A 23,706-nucleotide genomic window follows, 5' to 3' on the forward strand; every position below is an offset into this window, starting at 1 on the left:
AGCATTCTCCCCGCCCGAGTGTGGACCAGGCCAAGGGGCCCTGCGGGGTGTGGGGTGGGCAGTGGCAGTGCCACCCACCCAGAGCCCAGGCAGGCAGAGGGCACAAGGCTCGTGCATCTGACTCCAGGCTGTGCCGTGGGGCCCCTGAAGGTGTTGCTGGCCTGCCTCGCCCAGGGGCCACCCCCCATTTCTTTGGAGGTGAGGGAAGGTGGGAGCGGATGCCTAGAGGAGCCTTGCCCCTCCAGGCCTTGCCTCTCCCAATCCAGGGTCTGTGGCACAACCTCAGCCAGGCCTCCTGGTCAGGCCCCTCCAGCACGGGCACCCGTGCAGGGCAGGGGAACCGGGAGCTGGCCGAGCTGCCCCACCCACCATGGCTCTAGCCTGTTGCATCCGGGTCCCCAGAGTGCCCCCTAGGCCTTCCCCACCCCAGATGGTGCTGCTCAGGTCCAGGGAGAAGTGCCTTCTGACTTCTGAACCATCGTGGGAGGTAGGAAAGGGGCCCCATACTCCTGCCCAGAGGGGCAGTGCTTTCCGCCTGGTGGTGGCGCGGCAACAGTCAGGACAAGCCAACCAGTTACGGATAGAACCTTTATTGCTGAACATAAAACACCTGCCTGGGAGGCCTGGCCAGTGGCCTCTTCACTGGGCCGAAAACCTGGGTGGGGAGGGCTGGGGGGCTGCAGGGCCACTGTTGCCAATGGCAGTCGGGGACAGGCCTGGAGGCCAGCCCTGCCTGGCACCCTGGAGGGTGGTGGGGTGGGGACAGGGGCCTGGCTTGGGGGAGGAAGACCAGGCCCTGGGCACACGCTGGTCATGGAAGGTTGAGGGCCAGGCAGGCAGAGCAGTGTCCCTGTGGCCCCCAGGTGAGGCTTGGTGGCGGGCGGCCCTCCTGTGGGGTAGAGTGGTGGACAGAGCCTCTTTCCTCTCCAAGGATGAGGGTCTGAGGTAGGTGCAGGCCGGTCCCTGGGGTCCTCACAGACGTGGTTTGATGTGCAGAGGCTTCCCTATGCAAAGAGGGAAAAAGTTAGGTGCCCGGAAACACCTGGAAGAACCTCCCCAGGCTGCAAAGCTCCTGATCGGGCTCAGGATGGGGGGGCTCTGTCAGCCCAAGCACACACAGCAAGGTCTGCAGAGATATCCTCCTGAGTGCGAGGGAGAAGAGCACAGACAGGCCACAGGCTTCAGCTCCTGCCCCCTGCTGCTAACAGGTCCTGGTGAGCCTCTGTGGCTGTCTAGCCATGGTGCAGGCTCAGTCTATGAGGTCAACTGAGGCTTCTGCCTACAGTCCAGGGGTCCTCCTGGGTAGGCGGCAGTCCCGGCCACAAGGTCTGCAGGGTGAGCCATCAGTACTGGTGCACACAGCACCAGACAGCCCTGCACGTTCAGTGAGGCTGCCAGACACATGAGGCGGCCACGATGCACCTTCCATGTGGAAAGCCGGGGTGCACACAAGCTGTGGCGGGGAGGGGCAGGAGCAGAGCAGAGGCCCCAGGGTGAGGCGGGCAGGGCCTGGAGGCAGGCAGTGTGGAGGGAGCAGTTCCCCACAGCGGGGAAGCCCAGGAGCTCCTGCCCCATGAATGTTCACTCACTGGGTGCCAGCGCCTCTCCTCCCTCCCCAGATCTCCCCTCCAGACCACCCAACAGGCACCACGGTGGCCCGCTGAATAGAGATGCCTCCGTGTAGCTGCCCACAGGACTGGGCCTGCCCAGGTGCCCCTCTTCAGGGCCGATGAGCCCGCTCACCTGTGCACAGCTGAGTCGGGCCCAGCAGCCAGGGCCCAGGCTACAGACTACACAGGCTCTGACCCGTCAGCCTGCCCCTGTGGTGGCCGCTCCAGCAGCAGCTCCAGCTTCCTGCCCAGAGACTGTCCCAGGCACCTCCACCTGCCCGAGCTCCTGGCCATGGCCAAGCAGGGGAGGTTTCTGCAGCCTTTCCCAGGCCCCACCCAAGCTGCACACAGGGCCCCTCAGCACCCTGCCCACCTCCACTGGCTCTGGAATTGGCTGCTAGGTTCCTGATCTTAAAAAAAAAAAATACAAGTGGCTGCCTCAGGGCCCCATCTGCTCCCCGGCCCCAGAGAGGCCCACCCAGATGGAGGGAGCGGGTGCCCAGGTCTCGTGGGGCGGAGGGTCTGGCCACGGCTCCACGCCCCTGACGTGGAGGCTGCGAACAGGAGGCGGCCCCTCCGAGGCAGGCGTTTGAGCGTGCTCAGCGGAGCTGTTGGAGAAGGCTGCAGCAAGCATCTTCCATTAACGTTACGACCGTGAAATATGACAATAAAATGATAGCCGTATGGTCGCAAATTTGCAGCCCGCCGAGCTGCGTGGGGTTTATCGTCACTCAAACGCGCGGAGAGCTGTAAAATGTTTACAGAAAGGGTCGTTTGCAGCCATAAAATCCTCTTTTCTCTCCTAAACAAGGCTGAGTGGAGCCATTTACCAAGCCCCAAATGCTCATCGGGGGAGAGGGAACATCTGTTCTCTCCAGGAGTGCGTGGTGATCTTCCAGAACAAATTAACAGAAATGGGTGCTTTCTAATTAAATCAGCCCTCAGCTGGGGCAGACTGCGCAGCGGCCACCGCTACGCTCGCACCTTGGCTGGCCCTGCCCCAGGGCTAGCAGGTGCACCCCTGGCGCCCGTGGGACTCACCCAGGCCCCACCTGGAGATTCTGACGTGGTGGTCTGAGGGGGCATTTAAAGCTCCCCTGTGCCCGAGCCCAGCCATGCTGCCTACCTGAGCCCTTGGTGAGGGGGGCCCTGGGGGCCCGAGCCAGGCCATGCTGCCTACCTGAGCCCTTGGTGAGGGGGGCCATGGGGGCCCGAGCCAGGCCGTGCTGCCTACCTGAGTCCTTGGTGAGGGGGGCCCTGGGGGCCCGAGCCAGGCCGTGCTGCCTACCTGAGTCCTTGGTGAGGGGGGCCCTGGGGGCCCGGACCCTGGGCTGGGCTCCTGGGCTTGGCGAGGACTGCAGGGAGATGAAGGAAGGCAGCTTGCAGAGCCTGTTGGAGCATGCTGCTGCTAAGGCGGCCTCCTGGAGAGATGGTGCCTCGTGGTCCAAGGAAGCGGGAGGGGATGAGGAGGAGGAAGAAGCCTTCGAGGATGAGGGAGAGGCTGACCCCCCTGGGCAGTGGGGAGGTGCAGCCAGGGCAGCCGCAGTGAGGGCAGGGGAGCTGGGCGTCTGCCTGGTGGGGCGCTGGGCTGCTGAAGGCTTCCTGCAGGGAAGGAAGGGGCAGACGTGTGAGGTGGGGTGACGGGTGGGGATCCCAGCGACAGGCTGCCCATGCTCTTGGCTGCTTCCTGCTCCCATGGCCCTCCGTGGTCTCAGGGCAGAGCTGGAGGCACAGGTCAGGCCTGGCCCTTGGCCGCAAGGACAGGCTGGGTGCAGGGAAGGCCCCAGCTCCACACCAAGCCTGCCCCTCACATCCAGGGCCTTGGCTTCCTGGTCTCCATGGGGCTCCACACCCACATGGCAGGTGGGCTGGATGAGGGAGCCCCCAGACTCCTCCCGGGGCTAGGCCTCCCACCCTGTCCCAGTGAGCAGGTCTCTGTGAGGCCCCACCTTCCTCCATTGGCCAGGGATGCCCTTGGCTCTGTCCAGACTTGGAAGTGGGGTACGGGCATCTCTGGAGGTCATGTGATCCCCAGCCTTGGATTGGGATTTCTTTCTGGTCTGAGGCCCAAAGAGCTGGAGTTGGCGGGAGCTCAACCAGAGGGCCCTGGGCATCTCCCCAGACAGGGAGGGGCCACCCAGGCTCACATGCACAGTGCCCACTGCCCCATCACCTGGGCCCGTGGCTGGCCGAGACCCTGCTCCTGGCGGTTGCGTCGCTGGGCCCTGGGGTGGGGGACGTGGCTGCCCGCCGACTGTGGCGTTTCTGGGTACGGTGGAGCAGCTGGCACTGGGCGCCGCGGGGACACGCCCCCCTGCGGGCGAAGTCGGGGCACAGCAGCGTGTGTTTCTTCTTGCACTGCAGAGAGAAGGGGTGCAGGTGGGTGGGCCGGCTGGAGGCTGTGGCGCTGCACAGGGAAGGCAAGGAGAGCCAGGCCAGGCCCCCCGAGTACCCATGGGGCCCCATAGGCTCCGTCCAAGTCTTGGGGCCAAAGGCTTCCTCTTGGAAGGCTGAGGCCACCAGTCCAGAGAGGTTCCACCTGGGCCCTCACCCACCCACAAGAGGCCCTCAGCCAACTGCAGGCCCTGGGCACAGACTGAGAGCAGAGCAGGGCTGGGCCAGCATGGGGACTCCCAGAGCCTGCGGCCAGGCCATGGCTCAAGGCTCTGCCCACCCGCTGCCTCTGCCAGACCCCAGCCAGCCCATCCTGGCAGCACAGAGGGAACCACCCACAGAAGGTGGGTGTGGCTAGAGACCTGGGGGTCTTAGGCTGGGCCGGGAGAGGGTGGGGCAGGTCAGCCAAGGCCAGGCTGCACTGGGTCAGGGTTGGGCTGGGCACGCGATCCCTAGCACCTGTCACAGTGCTAATTATACCCACAGGGCAGGGGGTGTGCCAGCCAGCAGGTGCTCTGGGCAGCAACATGGCCCCAGCTCTCCTACCAGGCCCACAGGGAAACACAAAGAGGCTGCCCAAGGCCCCAGCGGCCCAGCCTGGCCTGTGGAGCAGGGCGCCCAGCCTGCCCTTCCTCTGCCCACCCCTCCTGGGCTCTGCTCTGCAGCCCAGCTGCCTGCCTGCCTCGTGCCCAAGGCCTTTCAGGGAGGGTATGCCCTCCCCCTCACCCTGCAGAGCCCACTGCATGGGGCACCCAAACTGCTCTTCATGGGACTAGGCGACAGGCGTCCCCAATGTGAACTGTGACAAGCTCCAAGAGTGGAGCTCAAATCTGTCACGGCACTAGAGTGGCCAGAGTGCTTCCAGCTCGTGGGGTGCCACAGCCTTGAACCCACATCCTCCCAGCCACACAGCCCCTTGCCAGGCACCTGACCTAAGAATCTGGGATCCCAGGTACTGCTCCTGTACCTGGGGCTGGCCGTGAGCACCTGCTCAGAACCGGGCCCTGCACTGTACCCCATACCTTCCCTGGATCCTGTGGTGTGGCCCCCGCCATACCCCCAGGTGGAAGCCAGGCTCAGGCCAGTGCTTGCACCCTCACTCACTCACTCATTCATTCATTCCTGCAACACGGAGTCTGAGTCCCTCTACACAGGGCCTGGCAGTGCTGTGGGGCCCAGAGACCCAGGGGCTCCTCAGGGGCCTGTGGCTGGAGAGATTCCCAGTCCTGCAGCAGAGCAGGCTTCAAGGGCCTGGGGGGGGGGGTGGGGGCAAGGCCTCCTGTGGGGGGCAGGGGCAGTGGCTGTGCCTGACAAGGAAAGCCCTGCCACCAGCACAGGCATCCCACGCAGTACTGGGACGGGCGTGGGCGTGTGCAGGTCCATTGTTCACAAAGGGGCAGGACTGCAGGCATCGCCAAGGCTGCGGGTGCATTTTATCAGATGCACCCACAGCCCCAACAACAGCTGGTGGGCAACACTGGATGCAGAGTGCCCAGCTGAGATGTCCAGAGAGCACCTGCCACACAACCAGTGTGAGCTGAGGTGTGGGTGTTGGTGTAAACCGCGTGCCAGGACTCAGACTCAGTAGGAGCAAAATAATGTAAAATACACATTTCTTTTTCCTTGATGACATGTTGAAATTTTTGATAGGATGGGTTAAATAAAACATGATTCCATTTGCTTTGGTGTATAATCTTTTTTAACCTTTTAAAGGTGGCTACTAGAAAAGCTGAAATTCACATATGACTCATACATGTTTGTACTGGACAGCGCCCATCAGAACCCTCCTGCAGAACACAAGCAAATACCGAGGATCAAAAAGAACTTTCTGAGGCCCTGCACAGTGGCTCATGCCTGTAATTCCAGCACTTTGGGAGCCAAAGCGGGTGGATCACTTGAGGTCAGGAATTCGAGAGCAGGCCTGGCCAACACAGTGAAACGGTCTCTCCTAAACCGTCTCTACTAAAAACACAAAAATTAGCTGGGTGTGGTGGCACACACCTGTAGTCCAAGCTACTTGGGAGGCTGAGGCAGAAGAATCGCTTGAACCTGGGTGGTGGAGGTTGCAGTGAGCCAAGATTGCACCACTGCACTCCAGCCTGGGCAACAGAGTGAGACCCTGTCTCAAAAAAAAAGAAAAAAAAAAAAAAAAAACTTTTTGAAATTACTTAGGAGCGATGAAGAAAGTAAAATGATGGAAGAAAATATACAAGGAAACACACTGGACATGAAATGAATCTTAAATTTCAAAGGCCTGAGACCTTCATCTCATGTTCACTAATGAAAAACCCAAACCAGCCAAACAAAACCCCCAGAAAACTCTCCAAAGATCTGGAAATGTATCATCATCTGTGGAACAGCAAAAACAGGGCTTAAAGGAAAATACATAGCCTTAAATGCTTATATCACAACAGAAGACCTAGCTTAAAAGTTAGGGGGAAAACAGCAAATGAACTCAAAGCAGAGGGAAAGAAAAACAAAATAGGAATTAAAACCAAGAGAGTTAAAAGTTTGTTCTTTTAAAACAGTAATCAATTTATCCAATAGGGTTAATCGGTAAATGAAGAGAAGGAAGATGTAAACAACGCTGGGAATGCTAAGCGTGTAACTAAAGATGCTGCAGATGATGAAAGACACCGCACGCTGTGATAACAAACATCATGCCAGTATGTTTGAAAACATCAGTGAATTGACAAATTCTAGAAAAACTGACAAGAAAAATAAATTCAAGTATTTCTATAACCATGAAGAAATTGGAATCAGTAGTTAAAAAGCAAAGCTCCAACCCAAAGGGTTTTACTTGTAGTTCTTGTTTTTTTTTTTTTTTCTGAGACAGAGTCTTGCTCTGTTGCCCAGGCTGGAGTGCAGTGGCACGATCTCGGCTCACTGCAACCTCTGCCTCCTGGGTTCACGCCATTCTCCTGCCTCAGACTCCTGAGTAGCTGGGACTACAGGTGCCCGCCACCATGCCTGGCTACTTTTTTGTATTTTTAGTAGAGATGGGGTTTCACCTTGTTAGCCAGGATGGTCTTGTTCTCCTGACCTCGTGATCCACCCACCTCAGCCTCCCAAAGTGCTGGGATTACAGGTGTGAGCCACCACACCTGGCCTTTACTTGTGGTTCTACCAAATACTCCAGATGTACAATTCCAGTCTTCCATGAACAAGTCCACTGTATAGAAAAACACAGAACACTACTCAGCTTATGGGGCCAGAATAATCTTGAAACCAAATCTGACCAGGACTATATGAGAAAAAAACATTTAGGCCAATATCACTCATGAAAAGAATGCAAAAGTCCTACACAAATTATAAATGAGAGTCTTGCAATGTGTAAAAACACTAATATATTAAGGAGCAAGTTGGATTTATCTCAGGAATGCAAGGTTGGTTTAATATTAGAAAATCAATGAACAAAAATTAGCACATTAACAGGTTAAAAGAATCATATGATCACCTCACAGATATGAAATAAGTATTTAATAAAATTCAACAGTTTTTTAAAAAGAAACATTTAGCAAATTAGTGATTGAAGGTAACTTCCTTAGCCTGATATACAGGGTTTCTTAAAAGATAACTCCCAGAAAGCATCACATGTCAAGGGGAAAGGTTGGAAGCCCACTATCATCACCAGTCAATATTGTATTGGTGTCCTATCCAATGCAGGAAGACAAGAAAAAGAAAGAAAACTTGTTTGGACTCAAAAGAAGAAGAAAAAAAAGTCACTATTTGCAAATGACATAATTGTTTATACAGAAAAATGCAAGAGAATTTATAAACTAATTACTAATATAGTTCAGCAAAGTTGCTGGAGATAAAATCCATATAAAATTATATTTCTATACGCCAATGAACAGTGAGATAATAAAAATTTTAAATATACTATTTACAGTAATAAAAGTATTAGGAATAAATCTAACAAAACCTAATCAACGGCTGGGCACAGTGACTCACGCCTGTAATCCCAACACTTTGGGAAGCCAAGGCAGGCGGATCACCTTAAGTCGGTGGTTGGAGACCAGCCTGACCAAAATGGAGAAACCCTGTCTCTACTAAAAATACAAAATTAGCCAGGCATAGTGGCACATGCCTGTAATCCCAGCTACTCAGGAGATTGAAGCAGGAGAATTGCTTGAACCTGGGAGGTGGAGGCTGCAGTGAGCCGAGACTGCACCATTGTAGTCCAGCCTGGGCAACAACAGTGAAACTTTGTCTTAAAAAAAAAAAAAAAGATAATAAAGAACCTTATTAAAACACATTAAAGGTGGGAGGCCAGGGTGGGAGGGTGGGAGGATTGCTTGAGACCAGGAGTTCGGAATCAGCCTGGGCAACACAGCAAGACCCTGTTTCTACAAAAGATTAAAAAAAACAAAATTAGCCAGGTGTCATGGCATGTGCCTATAATCCCTGCTGCTTGAGAGGCTGAGGCAGGAGGATTACGTGAGCCTGGGAGTTGGAGGCTGCAGTGACCTATCATCACAACACTGCACTCCAGCCTGGGTGACACAGTGACACCCTGTCTCTGTCTCTTAAAAAAAAAAAAGACATTAAAAGGGAGGGGTCTAACTGAAGAAATACAGATGCCATCCCCACAGGTTGGCAGCTCACTGCTCTGGGGACAGATGCCCATTCCACCAAACCAAGCTACGGATTCAAGACAATCCCAATCAAAATTCCAACTTTTTTTTAACCTGACAAGAAAAATCTAAAATGTATTTCTGGGAGAATAATGGTCAAGAATAGCTGAAATCGTTCTAAAAAAGAACAAGGTGAAAGAACTTGCTTTATTATTATGAAGCTCAAATAATTCAGAGCATGGTTTGGCTCAGGGACAAACTGACCAATGAACAAACAGAGAGCCAGAAGCAGAGCCCGCATCCACGCAGACCTTACCACAGGAGGGAGGGCTACACCGCACACCCGCTGGAAACAATGGGCTTTTCAAGGCCAGGCACTGTGGCAAAATGAAACTGGACCTCACCGCACACACCACACAAGAAAATCACCTCCAGCTGGATGAAAGTCTCAGTGTGAAAGGTAAAGACAACAAAATATTTAGAGGCAACTGAGCACAATCTGGTGTAGAGAAGAATTTCTTATTCAAGACACTAACGGTGCAAAATGTAAAGAAAACTATAAAACTACGTCCGTTAAAATCAAGAACTTCTGATTTTCAACACGTCACAAAGAAATGCAAAGATAAACCACAAACAGAGAAGACATGTGACTAACAGATTAAAGTCCAGGACATTATATATATTTTTATGTTTGTTTATGTTTATAAATTCCCTCTGAGTCAGTAAGAATCAAACAACCCAAAAGAAAAACACCCTCACCCTCACCAAAAAGATTCCAAAAATCACCAAAAAGATTTTCCAGAAGAGAAGACACAAAGGCCTTAGAAACATGGGAAAAGGTCTTCCACCTCAGTTTACATCAGAGAAATACCAATTTAAAATATCAGACAGCTTTTAATCCTTCTAATGGTCAAAAAGTAAAAAAAGGTTGAACACAGCCTTCACAGAAAGCACAGAGGCCCGTCCAAGCTGCCGAGCATGACAGGCCAGGCGGCCTGGGTGGGCTCATGTTTCCAGCTAAGCCAATGTCCACACTGCCTGGCCACGCACTGAGGCACTGCTTCCCACAAGGGGCCCTCTGGGGCCTGGACTGGGGTCCGCAACCGGAGAACTGTCTTCAGATAACTAATTGCTCGTCTGCCTTTTCTATCAGCACCAAGACAGTGGAGAGCCTCGGGTGAATCTCCCAGGCACCAGGTCACCTCTTCCCCAAGCCAGCCTGGCCCTGGGAGCATGGTCCATAGGGAGACTCTTCCAGCCTGTGCTTCCGGAGCTGACATGAGGGGTGCAGGGACTGGGCCAGGCTCCACGGCGCTCTCTTCCTTGGCCAAGAGCAGGCTGATTTGCCCAGCTGGCTTGACCACAGCAGCTCCCTCACCACCCGCGCTGGTTCAGCCCAGGGCCTGAGGGGCCCCTGCCCTACCACAGCACCCAGCCCTGCTTAGTTCTCTCCTGGGGGTGAGGCCCTAACCCCACAGCCAGCAGCACCTCTGATGGCTGTGACGCACCCTTTGTCCCCAGCAGAGTTGCCAGCTTCCTTCCCACTGTCCAAAATCAAAGCTGCCCCCTCTACCACCACCAGCCACCTTGGAGGACGTGTTCCAGACACTTCTATCCACGCTCTCCGTCTTTCTCATGCTCCCCTGCACTCCAAAATCAGTGACTTCATGGAATGTAGTATCTTGGAACAGAAAACAGCATCAGGGAAAACTGAGGAAATCCAAATAAGGTCTGGAGTTGACAGTTACACCACACCAAAGTGGATGTCTCAGTTCTGACAGCGAGATGGTACATGAGTCCATTCTCACACTGCTATAAAGGCATACCTGAGACTGGGCAATGTATAAAGAAAAGAGGTTTAACTGGTTCACAGTTCACAGGCCGTACAGGAAGCATGGCAGCATCTGCTTCTGGGGAGGCCTCAGGAAGCTTCCAATCGTGGCAGAAGGTGAAGTGGGAGGGAGGCACTTCACACGGCCGAGCGGGAGGACGAGAGAGAGCGGGGCAGATGCTACAGACTTTTAACTGACCAGATGTCATGAGAAGCCTACCACAAGAACAGGACTCGGGGGATGGTGCTAAGCCATTAGAAACCGGCAGGGATGGCCGGGGGTGGTGGCTCATGCCTCCCACCACTTTGGGAGGCTGAGGCGGGTGGATTGCCTGAGGTCAGGAGTTCGAGATCAGTCTGGACAACATGGGGAAATCCTGTCTCTACTAAAAATACAAAATTGGCCAGGTGTGGTGGTGCATGCCTGTAATCCTAGCTACTCAGCAGACTGAGGCAGGAGAATTGCTTAAACCCGAGAGGCAGGGGGTTGCGGTGAGCTGAGAGAGTGCCATTGCGCTCCAGCCTGGGCAACAAGAGTGAAACTCTGTCTAAAAAAAAAAAAGAGACAAGGCAAGTCCTTTCTACCTATGAACCCATAAAATCAAAACAAGTTAGTGACTTCCAAGATACAATGGAGGCATAGGTACTGGGTAAATACTCCCATTTCAAAAGGGAGAAATCCGCCAAAAGAAAGGGGCTACAGGCCTTATGCAAGTTCAAAACACGGCAACGCAGTCATTAAATCTTAAAGCTCCAAAATCATCTCCTTTGACTCTACGTTTCACATCCAGGGCACAGTGATGCAAGGGGAGGGCTCCCAAGGCCTCAGCCAGCTCCACCGCCATGGCTCTGCAGGGTTCAGCCCCCACAGCTGCTTTCAAGAGCCAGCACTGAGTGCCTGCAGCTTTTCCAGGTGCATGGTGCAAGCTGTCGGTGGATCTACCATTCCAGGGTCTGGAGGACAGTGGCCCTCTTCTCACAGCTCCACTAAACAGTGCCCCAGTGGAGACTCTGCATGGGGGCTCCAATGCCACATTTCCCCCTAGCAGAAGTTCTCTATGAGGGCTTGACCCCTGCAGCAGGCCTCTGCCTGGACATACGGGCTTTTCCACGTATCCTCTGAAATCAGGCAGAGGCTCCCAAACCTCAACTCGTGCACTCTGAGTACCTGCAGGCTTACCACCACGTAGAAGCTTCCAAGGCTTACTATGGTTTGCACCCCCTGAAGCAGTGACCAGAGCTGTGCCTTGGCCCCTTTGAGCCACAGCTGGAGCTGGACTGGCTGGACACAGGGACCCATATCCTGGGGCTGTGCAGGGCAGTGGGGCTCTGGGCCAGGTCCAGGACACCATTCAGTTCTCCCAGGCCTCATGCCAGTGATGGGAGGGTCTGACATGAAGGTCTCTGAAATGCCTTGAGGCTTTCTCCCCATTGTCTTGGTTATTAGCACTCGCCTTCCTTTTAGTCACACAAATTTCTATAGCCTGCTTGAATTCCTCCCCTGAAAATGGGCTTTTCTTTTCTACTACATGGCCAGGCTGCAAATTTTCCAAACTCTATTTCCCTTTTAAATATAAGTTCCAGCTTGAGGTCATTTCTTTGCTCACACATATGAGCACCGAATGTCAGAAGCAGCCAGGCTACACCTTGAAAACTTTGCTGCTTAGAAACTTCCACCAGATTGGTTGTGTACAGTGGCTCATGCCTGTAATCCCAGCACTTTGGGAGGCCAAAACGGGCTGCTCACCTGAGGTCAGGGGTTCAAGACCAGCTTGGTCAACATGGTGAAACTATGTTTCTACTAAAACCCCATCTCTACCAAAATACAAAAATTAGCTGGGTGTGGTGGTACATGCCTGTAACCCCAGCTACTTGGGAGGCTGAGGCAGGAGAATTGCTTGAACCCAGGAGGCAGAGGTTGCAGTGAGCTGAGATCGTGCCACTGCATTCCAGCCTGGAGCAAGACTCCATCTCAAAAAAACAAACAAAACAAAACAAAACAAAACCCACGACATTTCCACCAGATAGCCTAAATCATCATTCTCCAGTTCAAAGTTCCACAGATCCCCATGGCAGGAACATAGTGCAGCCAACCTCTTTGCTAGCACATAACAAAAGTAACCTTTGCTCCGGTTCCCAATAAGTTCCTCATCTCCATCTGAGACCTCCTCAGCCTGGACTTCACTGTCCATATCACTCTGAGCATTTTGGTCACAACAATTTAACAAGTCTCTAGAAAGTTCAAAACTCTCCTCATCTTGCTGTCTTCTTCTGAGCCCTCCACACTCTTCCAACCTCTGTGGGTTACCCAGTTCCAAAGCTGTTTCCCCATTTTCAGGTATCTATATAGCAATGCCTCACTCCTCAGTACCAATTTTCTATATTAATCCATTCTCGCATTGCTGTAAATAAATACCTCAGACTGGGTAATTTATTTCTTTATTGAGACAGTGTCTTACTCTGCTGCCCAGGCTGGAGTGCAGTCGCACAATCTCAGCTCCCTCTGCAACCTCCACCTCCAGGTTCGACCGATTCTCATGCCTCAGCCTCCCAAGTAGCTGGGATTACAGGCATGTACCACTGTGCCCAGCTAATTCTTTTATTTTCAGTAGAGGTGGGGTTTGGCCATGTTGGCCAGGCTGATCTTGAACTCCTGGCCTCAAGTGATCCGCCCACCTCGGCCTTCCAAAGTGCTAGGATTACAGGTGTGAGCCACTGCACCCAGTCAAGACTGGGTAATTTATAAAGATAAGAGGTTTAATTGGCTCACAGTTCACAGGCTGTACAGGAAGCATGGCAGCATCTGCTTCTGGAGAGGCCTCAGGGAGCTTCCAATCGTGGCAGAAGGCAAAGGGGAGGCGAGGCACTTCACGCGGCTGAGCAGGTCGAGAGAGGGGGCTGGAGCAGGAGGTCGAGAGAGGGAGGAGGTGCTACACACTTTTAAACAGCCAGATCTTGTGAACATTCCATCACAAGAATAGCACTGGAGGATGGTACTAAACCATTAGAAACCATCCCCATGATCCAATCACCTCCCACCAGGCCCCAACTCCAACATCAGGGATGATAATTCGACATGAGATTTGGGCAGGGACATAGGTCAAAGCACATCACACTGCTGGCTGTGGATCTGCAGGACGCTCCTGGCAGGGGAGGCTGGCTGAGGGTGTATGGGAACTCTCTGTGATATGTCTGCAACTTTTTGGTAAATCTAAAATAATAACAAGTATATTAAACACAGTAAGTGACTGGATGCTTTCTACCCTGACCAGCGAACAAACCACCAGAGAAGGCCTGTGGGGCTGCTGTGGGGGACTGCGGGTGCCCACATGGACAGCAGGGAGGGGCTCCTGAGAGGGAGGCCAAGAGCTCAAAGCACATCAGCCAGAACCCAAAACCTACAGACACGGGAACAGGTGCTCCCAGAGCAGAAGGCAGGAAGCGGGACAGGAGCCCGGGGAAAACCTAAAGCAGGAGGGAAATAATAAAGAGCAATGACAGAAGTCAATGAAAAAGAAAAGGAACAAGCAACAAAGAACACTAGCAAAACCAAAAGCTGGTTGTCTGAAAAGGGCAATAAGATAGACATGCCCCTGGCAAGACTGTTCCCAGAAACAAGTGAGAAAACGCAAATTAAATACAGATGAAAAAAACTCTAGACGCGATAAAGGATGTTGTAGACACACCGACATGCACCCGTACGTTGAAAACCTCAGTAAAACGGATCCACTTCTGGGGGAAAATAAGCCAAAACTGGCATTAAAAAGAAGTAGGCCGGGCACGGTGGCTCACCCCTGTAATCCCAGAACTTTGGGAGGCCAGGAGTTCAAGACCAGCCTGGCCAACATGGTGACACCCTGTCTCTACTAAAAATACAAAAATTAGCCTTGCATGGTGGTGCACACCTGTAATCCCAGCTACTTGGGAGGCTGAGGTGGGAGAATTGCTTGAACCCAGGAGACAGAGGTTGCAGTGAGCTGAGATCGCACCACTGCCCTCCAGCCTGGGTGACAAAGTGAGACTCTGCCTAAAAAAAAAAAAAAAAAAAGAAGGAGCTTGCATTGCATTGCTGGGAAGACAGACCCAGAGTACCAACCTACCATCCCTGTACTTCCCGCTAAGTGCCACCATAACAAACCCAAGCCACCTCTGGCTGCGGAGAAGGCGCTAATGGAAGGGATCGGGGCACGACTGGTGCTGGGTGCCCTTGGGCTGCTCCCTGCCCCATCCAAGACTTGGAGTCAAGGAAGCCACAGCCCAGAAATGCCCAGAGGCACAGGCAAAGGGCAGCCCAGCAAGACAGAAGGTCTCGGGCAACAGCCATCCTATTCCAGCCAACACGCAAAACCACTGCACCCCCAGCCAGACCAGCAAAGGCTGAGGAGGGAGCCTGGACTCAACCCTGGCCAGGAGGCCCTTCCCTTCCTTGCCGGGGTGGTGAAAAGCCAGGACATTCACCCCTTCTCCATCCCCCACGGAGTCAGTGGAGGCCATGTGGAAGAGGCACTGTAGAACTCCTTCCCCCAAGGCAGGGAGGGAAGGTTCAGGGAAGGTCTGTTTTCCACACCACCTTCCACAGTGTCAGTGAGGCCAAGTGCAGGGAGCTGGGTTTCCACTCCTAGCTGGCAAGAAGGAGGCAGCCCCTCCACCCAACAGCCAGCATGACTAGGCTCCCACAGAAAGTGGCTGCTCACACTAAGAACAAGGGAGGCTCCAAGCTCGGTGAAGAGGGGCAGCGCCAACGCTGACAGACAGGGCGTCGGAATTATTTCATAAAGACAGAACAGCATCACAAAGGCACTTCTACACGCAATACAAACATGCTGGAAACAGAAGAAAGTATCAACAGAGAAAAAGAAGATATAGTAGAACCAAATGAAAATTTTAGAACTAAAAAATACAATAACTGAAATAAAAAACTCAGTGTGTGGCTCAACAGCTGAACGGATGAGACAGAGAACTGGAAGACAGAATAACAGAAATTAACCCATCTGAACGACAGAAAGAAAATAAGGTTTAAAAAATGAACAGAGCCTTCGGGACCTTGGGACCACAACAAAAGACCTAACATTCATGCAACTGGAGATGCAGAAACAGAGGAAAAAGAACTCAAAGAAATAATACAAACTTTACAAATTTGGTAAAACACATAAGCCTATAGATTCAGGAAGTTGAGCAAACCTCAGACAGGATAGACCAAAGACATCTACCCCAGATGTCAGACAGGATAGACCAAAGACATCTACCCCAGATGTCAGACAGGATAGACCAAAGACATCTATCCCAGATGTCAGACAGTGAAAGTTAAAGACAAAGAAATAATCTTCAAAGCAGCCAGAGAGAAACTACATTATGTTTGTTTTTTTGAGACAGGGTCTCACTCTCTTGCCTAGTGGTACAATCATAGATCACTGCAGCCTCGACCTCCAGGGCTCAAGCAATCCTCCCAACTCAGCCACCTGAGTAGCTGGGACCACAGGCGCATGCCACCATGTGTGACTAATTTTTGTTTTTTTGTTTTTTTTTTTAAAGAGATGGGGTTTTGCCATGTTGACCAGGCTAATCTCAAACTCTTGGGCTCAAGCAATTTGCCCACCTGGTTCTCCCAAAATGTTGACATTACAGGAACGAGTCACAGCACCCCACAGAAACCACATTTTACCCACTGGGGAAAAATTCAAACAACAGTGGATTTCTAACTAGACACCATGGAGGACATAAGGAAGAGGCATAACATTCTTCAAGCTCAAAAGAAAGAACTGTCAACACGGAATCCCATATTCAGTGAATTATCCTTCTGGAATAAAGGGGCAATCAAGACATTCTCTGATGAAGAAAAACAATGTCACCAGCAGTCTTACCCTAAAAAGTGGTTAAAGTTCTCCAAACAAAAAGGAAACAAAAGAGAAAGGCTTGGAACAACAGGAAGGAATAAAGAACAAGATAAGCAAAAATATGGATAAACATACCAGACTTTCCATCTCTTCCCCAGTTTTTAAAATTATGTTTGATGATTGAAATAAAAATTATAACTGTGTCTGTTGTGGTTGTAACTTCTGTAGAGGAAGTATTCCAGATGGTTATAAAAGGGGAGGTTAAGGGAGATGAGGGAAGGTAGGGTTTCCACACTTCACTCAAACTGGCAAAACGACACCACCAGCAGACGTGGATCAGTCATGCAAATATAATATAATACCCAAGGTAAGCACTACAAAAGCTATATAGTGGTCCTCCCCTTTCCACTGTTTCACTCTCTGCAGTTTCAGTTACCTGAAGTCAACTGTGGTCCAAAAATATTAAATGGAAAATTCCAGAAATAAACAATTCATAACTTTTTCTTTTTTTTTTTTTCCCAGATGGAGTTTCACTCTTGTTGCCCAGGGCTGGAGTGCAGTGGTGTGATCTCGGCTCACTGCAACCTCCATCTCCCGGGTTCAAGCAATTCTCCTGCCTCAGCCTCCCAAGTAGCTGGGATTACAGGTGCCTACCACCACACTCGGCTAATTTTTTTTTTTTTTTTGTAACTTTAGTAGAGACAGGGTTTCACCATGTTGACCAGGCTGGTCTTGAACTTCTGACCTTAGGTGATCTGCCCAACCTTGGCCTTCCAAAGTGCTGGGATTATAGGTGTGAGCCACCGTGCCTGGCCAACAATTCATAATTTTTTTTTTTTTTTTTGAGATGGAGTCTCTCACTGTCACCCAGGCTGGAGTGCAGTGGCGCAGTCTCGGCTCACTGCACTGCAAGCTCCGCCTCCCGGGTTCACGCCATTCTTCTGCCTCAGCCTCCCAAGTAGCTGGGACTACAGGCGCCTGCCACCATGCCCAGCTAATTTTTTTTTTTTTTGTATTTTTAGTAGAGACAGGGTTTTACCGTGTTAGCCAGGATGGTCTCGATCTCTTGACCTCATGATCCACCTGCCTCGGCCTCCCAAAGTGCTGGGATTACAAGCATGAGCCACCGCGCCCAGCCAACAATTCATAAATGCTTAAGTGCATGCTATTCTGAGCAGTGTGATGAAATCTTGCACTGTCATGCTCTGTCCTGCCCAGGACATGAATCATTCCTTTTTCCACACTGTATACACGACCTAACATTAGTCACTTAGTAGCTGTCTCCCTCATCACACTGACTCTTGTGGTACTGCAGCACTTGTGTCCGGGTAACCCTTATTTTCATAAAAAATGGCCCCAAAGTGCAACAGTAGTGATGCTAACAATTTGGATAAGAGAAGCTGTAAAATGCTTCCTTTAGGTAAAAAGGTCAAAGTTCTCAACTTAAGAAAAAAAAAAATAGGCTGGGTGTGGTGGCTTACGCCTATAATCCCTGCACTTTGGGAGGCCAAGACGGGTGGATCAGGAGGTCAGGAGTTCGAGACCACCCTGGCCAACACAGTGAAACCCCATCTCTACTAAAAATACAAAAATTAGCTGGGTGTGGTGGCAGGCGCCTGTAATCCCAGCTACTCAGGAGGCTGAAAAAGGAGAATCACTTGACCCCAGGAGATGGAGGGTGCAGTGAGCCAAGATTGCACCACTGCACTCCAGCCTGGGTGACAGAGCTAGAGTCCATCTCAAAAAAATAATAAAAATAAAAATACAAAAATTAGCCAGGCGTGGTGGCGCGTGCCTGTAATCCCAGCTACTTGGGAGGCTGAAGCAGAAGAATTGCTTGAACCCGGAAGGCAGAGGTTGCAGTGGACAGAGGTTGTGCCACTGCACTGCACTCCAGCCTGGGTGACAGAGGGAGACTCTGCCCCCCCTCCCCAAAATAATAATAATAATATAATATTCTGAGGTTGCTGAGATCTACAGTAAGAATGAATCTTCTATCCATGAAATTGTGAAGAAAGAAAAAAAGAAATTAATGTTAATTTTGCTGTCACACTGCAAACTGCAAAAGTTAGGGCTACAGTGTGTGATAAACGTTTAGTTAAGATTTAAAAAGGCAGCCGGGCGTGATGGCTCATGCCTGTAATCCCAGCACTTTGGGAGACCTAGGCGGGTGGATCATTTGAGGTCAGGAGTTCAAGGCCAGCCTGGCCAACATGGTGAAACCCCATCTCTATTAAAAACATAAAAATTAGTCAGGCATGGTGGTACACACCTGTAATCCCAGCTACTCAGGAAGCTGAGGCAGAAGAATTGCTTGAACCCAGGAGGCGGAGGTTGCAGTGAGCCAAGATCACACTACTGCACTCCAGTCTGGGCGACAGAGTGAGACTCTGTCTCAAAAAAAAAAAAAAAAAAGACTTAAAAAGGCATTTGATTTGTGGGTGGAAGATAATAGAAACATGTTCCAAATGATGGAATTGGGTTCCATGACATCTATGGGTTCAGGTATCCATGAGGGATCTTGGAATGTATCCCCCACAGAGAAGGGAAGACTACTGAATAAAGATCTATATTGAAAAACACTATAAGTAAATCAAATAAAAATTCTAAAAAGTGTTCAAGTAACCCATAGGAAGGCAGTGGGAAGAAAACCCAGAGGGAAAAAAAGAACTAATAGAAAACAAAATAAATCAAATGATACACTTAAGCCCTAATATAGCAATAACCACATTAAATGTAAATGTCCTACATATATCAACTAAAAGACAGAGATTGGCAGAGTGAATTTTAAAACATGATTGAACTATCTGCTGTCTACAAGAAAGTCACTTCACCAGCCGCCCCGTCCGGGAGGGAGGTGGGGGGTTGGCCCCCCGCCTGGCCGGCCGCCCGGTCCGGGAGGTGAGGGGCGCCTCTGCCCGGCCGCCCCTACTGGGAAGTGAGGAGCCCCTCTGCCCGCCCAGCCGCTCCGTCCGGGAGGGAGGTGGGGAGGTCAGCCCCCCGCCCGGCCAGCCGCCCCGTCCGGAAGGGAGGTGGGGGGGTCAGCCCCCCGCCCGGCCAGCCACCCCGTCCGGGAGGGAGGTGGGGGGGTTAGCCCCCCACCTGGCCAGCCGCCCCATCCGGGAGGTGAGGGGCGCCTCTGCCCGGCCGCCCCTACTGGGAAGTGAGGAGCCCCCCCGCCCGGCCAGCCGCCCCGTCCGGGAGGGAGGTGGGGGGGTCGGCCCCCCGCCCGGCCAGCCGCCCCGTCCGGGAGGGAGGTGGGGGGGTCGGCCCCCCGCCCGGCCAGCCGCCCCATCCGGGAGGTGAGGGGCGCCTCTGCCCGGCCGCCCCTACTGGGAAGTGAGGAGCCCCCCCGCCCGGCCAGCCGCCCCGTCCGGGAGGGAGGTGGGGGGGTCGGCCCCCCGCCCGGCCAGCCACCCTGTCCGGGAGGTGAGGGGCGCCTCTGCCCGGCCACCCCTACTGGGAAGTGAGGAGCCCCCCCGCCCGGCCAGCCGCCCCGTCCGGGAGGGAGGTGGGGGGGTTAGCCCCCCGCCTGGCCAGCCGCCCCGGCCGGGAGGTGAGGGGCGCCTCTGCCCGGCCGCCCCTACTGGGAAGTGAGGAGCCCCTCTGCCCGGCCAGCCACTCCGTCCGGGAGGGAGGTGGGGGGGTCAGCCCCCCGCCTGGCGAGCCGCCCCATCCGGGAGGGAGGTGGGGGGGTTAGCCCCCCGCCCGGCCAGCCGCCCCGTCCGGGAGGTGAGGGGCGCCTCTGCCCGGCTGCCCCTACTGGGAAGTGAGGAGCCCCTCAGCCCGGCCAGCGGCCCCGTCCGGGAGGGAGGTGGGGGGGTCAGCCCACAGCCCAGCCAGCCGCCCCGTCCGGGAGGGAGGTGGGGGGGGGTCAGCCCCCCGCCCGGCCAGCCGCCCCGTCCGGGAGGGAGGTGGGGGGGGTCAGCCCCCCGCCCGGCCAGCCGCCCCGTCGGGGAGGGAGGTGGGGGTGTCAGCCCCCCGCCGGCCAGCCGCCCCGTCCGGGAGGGAGGTGGGGGGGTCAGCCCCTCGCCTGGCCAGCCGCCCCATCCGGGAGGTGAGGGGCGCCTCTGCCCGGCCGCCCCTACTGGGAAGTGAGGAGCCCCTCTGCCCGGCCAGCCGCCCCGTCCAGGAGGGAGGTGGGGGGGGTCAGCCCCCTGCCCGGCCAGCCGCCCCGTCCGGGAGGTGGGGGGCGCCTCTGCCCGGCCGCCCCTGCTGGGAGGTGGGGAGCCCCTCTGCCCGGCCACCGCCCCGTCTGGGAGGTGTGCCCAGCAGCTCATTGAGAGCGGGCCATGATGACAATGGCGGTTTTGTGGAGTGGAAGGGGGGGAAGGGTGGGGAAAGGATTGAGAGGTCGGATGGTTGCCGCGTCTATGTGGAGGGAGGTAGACATGGGAGACTTTTCTCTGTACTAAGAAAAAATTCTTCTGCCTTGGGATCCTGTTGATCTGTGACCTTACCCCCAACCCTGTGCTCTCTGAAACATGTGCTGTATCCACTCAGGGTTGAATGGATTAAGGGCGGTACAAGATGTGCTTTGTTAAACAGATGCTTGAAGGCAGCATGCTCGTTAAGAGTCATCACCACTCCCTAATCTCAGGTACCCAGGGACACAAACACTGCGGAAGGCTGCAGGGTCCTCTGCCTAGGAAAACCAGAGAACTTTGTTCACTTGTTTATCTGCTGACCTTCCCTCCACTATTGTCCTGTAACCCTGCCAAATCCCCCTCTCCGAGAAACACCCAAGAATGATCAATAAAAAATAAAAAAATAAAAAAATAAAAAAAGTCACTTCAAATATGACATATATATAAATTTAAAGTAAAAAGAGAAAAAAAGACATGAAAACTTGATTCAAAGAAAACAGGCGTGGCTATATTAATAGAAAAAGATGACTTCAAAGCAAAGAAAATCATCAGAGACAGAAACATTATATAATAATAAAAGAGTAAATCTATCAAGAATGCATAGTAGGGCCACACTTATAATCCCGGCACTTTGGGAGGCCAAGGAGGACCACTTGAGGCCAGGAGTTCAAGACTAGCCTGAGCAACATAGCAAGACCCTATCTCTACAAAAAAAATTTTAAAAGTAGCCAGACATGGTGGTGCATGCCTGTAGTCCTAGCTACTCAGGAGGCTAAGGTGGGAGGATCGCTGGAGCTCAGGAGTTTGAGCTTGCAGTGAACTGTGATTGTGCTGCTGAGCTCCAGCCTGGGCAACAAAGCGAGACCCAGTCTCTAAACAAACAACAACAACAACAAAAAGAATGCACAGCAATTCTAATGTAAATGCACCAAACAAAAAAGCTGTAAAATACATGAAGCAATAACTGTTAGCTATGAAAGGAGAAATAGACAAATCCACAATTATAGTTAGAGACTTCAGCACCTCTCCCAACAACTGAAAACTAGACCGAAAATCATCAAGGATATAGAGAACTCAAAAACACCTTTAACTAGCAAGCTCTATTAGACATTTATAGAGCACCAACAACAGTGGAATATACATTTTTTTTCAAGTACACATGGAACATATACCAAGATAGACTATATCCTCAGACATAAAACAAACCGTGAGAAACTCAAAATTAAAATCTGTATGATTTTAATCAATATAGATCGAACTAGAAATCAATGAAAGAAAGGTAACAGGAAAATCTCAAAACACTTGGAAACTAAATAACACACTTCTAAATAATCCATAGGCAATACTCTGGTTTCTCTTCAGATCATATGCCTCTTACGCCTTTTACTAAATAATCCATAGGGCAAAGAGAAAATCTCAAGGGAAATAAAACAAAAAAAGTCACAGGAGCTGGGCTTGGTGGCTCATACCTATAATCCCAGCACTTTGGGAGGCTGAGGCAGACGGACTGCTTAAGCTCAGGAGTTTGAGACCAACCTGGGCAACATAGCGAGACCTCATCCCTACAAAAAATACAAAAATTAGCCAGGTGTGGTAGCATGGACCTGTAGTCTCAGCTACTTGGGAGGCTGAGGTGGGAAGATTGCTTGAGGCCAGGAGTTTGAGACCAGCCTGGGTGACAGAACAAGACCCTGTCTTACAGAAAATTAAAAAAATTAATCAGGTATGGTGATATGCACCTGTAGTCCCACCTACTCAGGAGGCTGAGGCAGGAGGATTGCTTGAGCCCAGGAGGTTGAGGCTGTAGTGAGCTATGATTGCACCACTGCACTCCAGCCTGGGTGAGAGTGAGACCCTATCTCAGAAAAAAGGGAAAATATTCAAATCAATAATCTAAGCTCCCATTTCAAGAATGTAGAGGGAAAAAACCAGCAAAATAAACCACAAGTAAGCAGAAAGAAAGAAATAATAAGAGCAGAAAGCCCAATGAAATCGAAAACAGAAAACCAAAAGAGAAAAATCAGTAAAACAAAGAATGGGTACTTTGAAAAGATCAATAAATTGACAAACCTCTAGTAAAACAGACAATGAAAAAAAGAAGTCACAAACTTCCAGTAACAGAAATGAAATTTCCAGTATCACTGCAGATTCTGCAGACATCAAAAGGACAATTATTAAATACTTCAAACAATTATACACACATAAAATTGACCACTTAGATGAAATGGACCAGTTCCTAGAGATACACAATCCACCAAAACTGACTGAAGAGTAGAAAATCTAACTAGATCTAGACAGCAAGGAGATTGAGTCAGTAATCAAAATCTCCCAACAAAGAAAAGCCCAGGACACAGCTGGGTGCAGTGGCTCACGCCTATAACCCCAGCATTCAGGGAGGCAGAGGTGGGAGGATCACTTGAGCCCAGGACACAGCTGGGTGCAGTGGCTCACGCCTGTAACCCCAGCATTTAGGCAGGCAGAGGTGGGAGGATCACTTGAGCCCAGGAGTTCGAGACTTGCCTGGGCAATATAGCGAGACCTTGTTCTTCAAGAAAAAAAAAAAAAGAAAAAGAAAGAAAGAAAAGAAAAAAGACAGAAAAGCACAGGACCAGACGGCTTCACTGGTGAATTCTACTAAAACATTTAAAAGAAGAATCAACACCAATTCTTCTCAAACTCTTACAAAATGTTTAAGAGAAGGAAACATTTCCTAATTCACTCTGTGGGGCCAGTAGTACCCCGATAACAAAACCAGACAAAGACACTAAAAGAAAACTACCAACCAATATATTTTATGAATATTGATGCAAAAATCCTCAGCAAAACATTCAGCAACACATTAAAAGGATTACACATCAAGGGCCAGGTGCAATGGCTCATGCCTATAATCCCAGCACTTTGGGAGGCCAAGGCAGGCTGATCACCCGAGGTCAGGAGTTTGAAACTAGCCTCACCAACATGGCGAAACCCGCGTCTCTACTAAAAATACAAAAATTAGCTGGGCCTGGCAGCGCGTGCCTGAAATCCCAGCTACTCATGAGGCTGAGGCAGGAGAATTGCTCCAACCTGGGAGGCGGAGTCTGCAGTGAGCCG

At 51.9% G+C, this 23,706-nt stretch overlaps 1 protein-coding gene across 5 annotated transcripts in view; it reads right to left on the bottom strand.

Moving 5' to 3' along the window:
- Window positions 1–574: 574 nt before the first annotated feature.
- ZC3H3 (zinc finger CCCH-type containing 3) overlaps window positions 575–23,706 on the bottom strand; it is a 114,196-nt gene continuing 91,064 nt past the window's right edge. For all 5 annotated transcript variants that reach the window (XM_063709575.1, XM_063709572.1, XM_063709574.1 and 2 more), the window contains 3 exons: window positions 3,784–3,968; window positions 2,899–3,212; window positions 575–1,004 (listed from right to left, as the gene is read on the bottom strand). In XM_063709575.1, coding sequence (XP_063565645.1) covers window positions 973–1,004; window positions 2,899–3,212; window positions 3,784–3,968 — 531 coding nt within the window. In that variant the 3' untranslated portion in view covers window positions 575–972. The remainder of the gene's footprint in view (window positions 1,005–2,898; window positions 3,213–3,783; window positions 3,969–23,706) is intronic.

Source organism: Gorilla gorilla, chromosome 7 (assembly GCF_029281585.2).
Source record: "Gorilla gorilla gorilla isolate KB3781 chromosome 7, NHGRI_mGorGor1-v2.1_pri, whole genome shotgun sequence".
Lineage (NCBI taxonomy): Eukaryota > Metazoa > Chordata > Mammalia > Primates > Hominidae > Gorilla > Gorilla gorilla.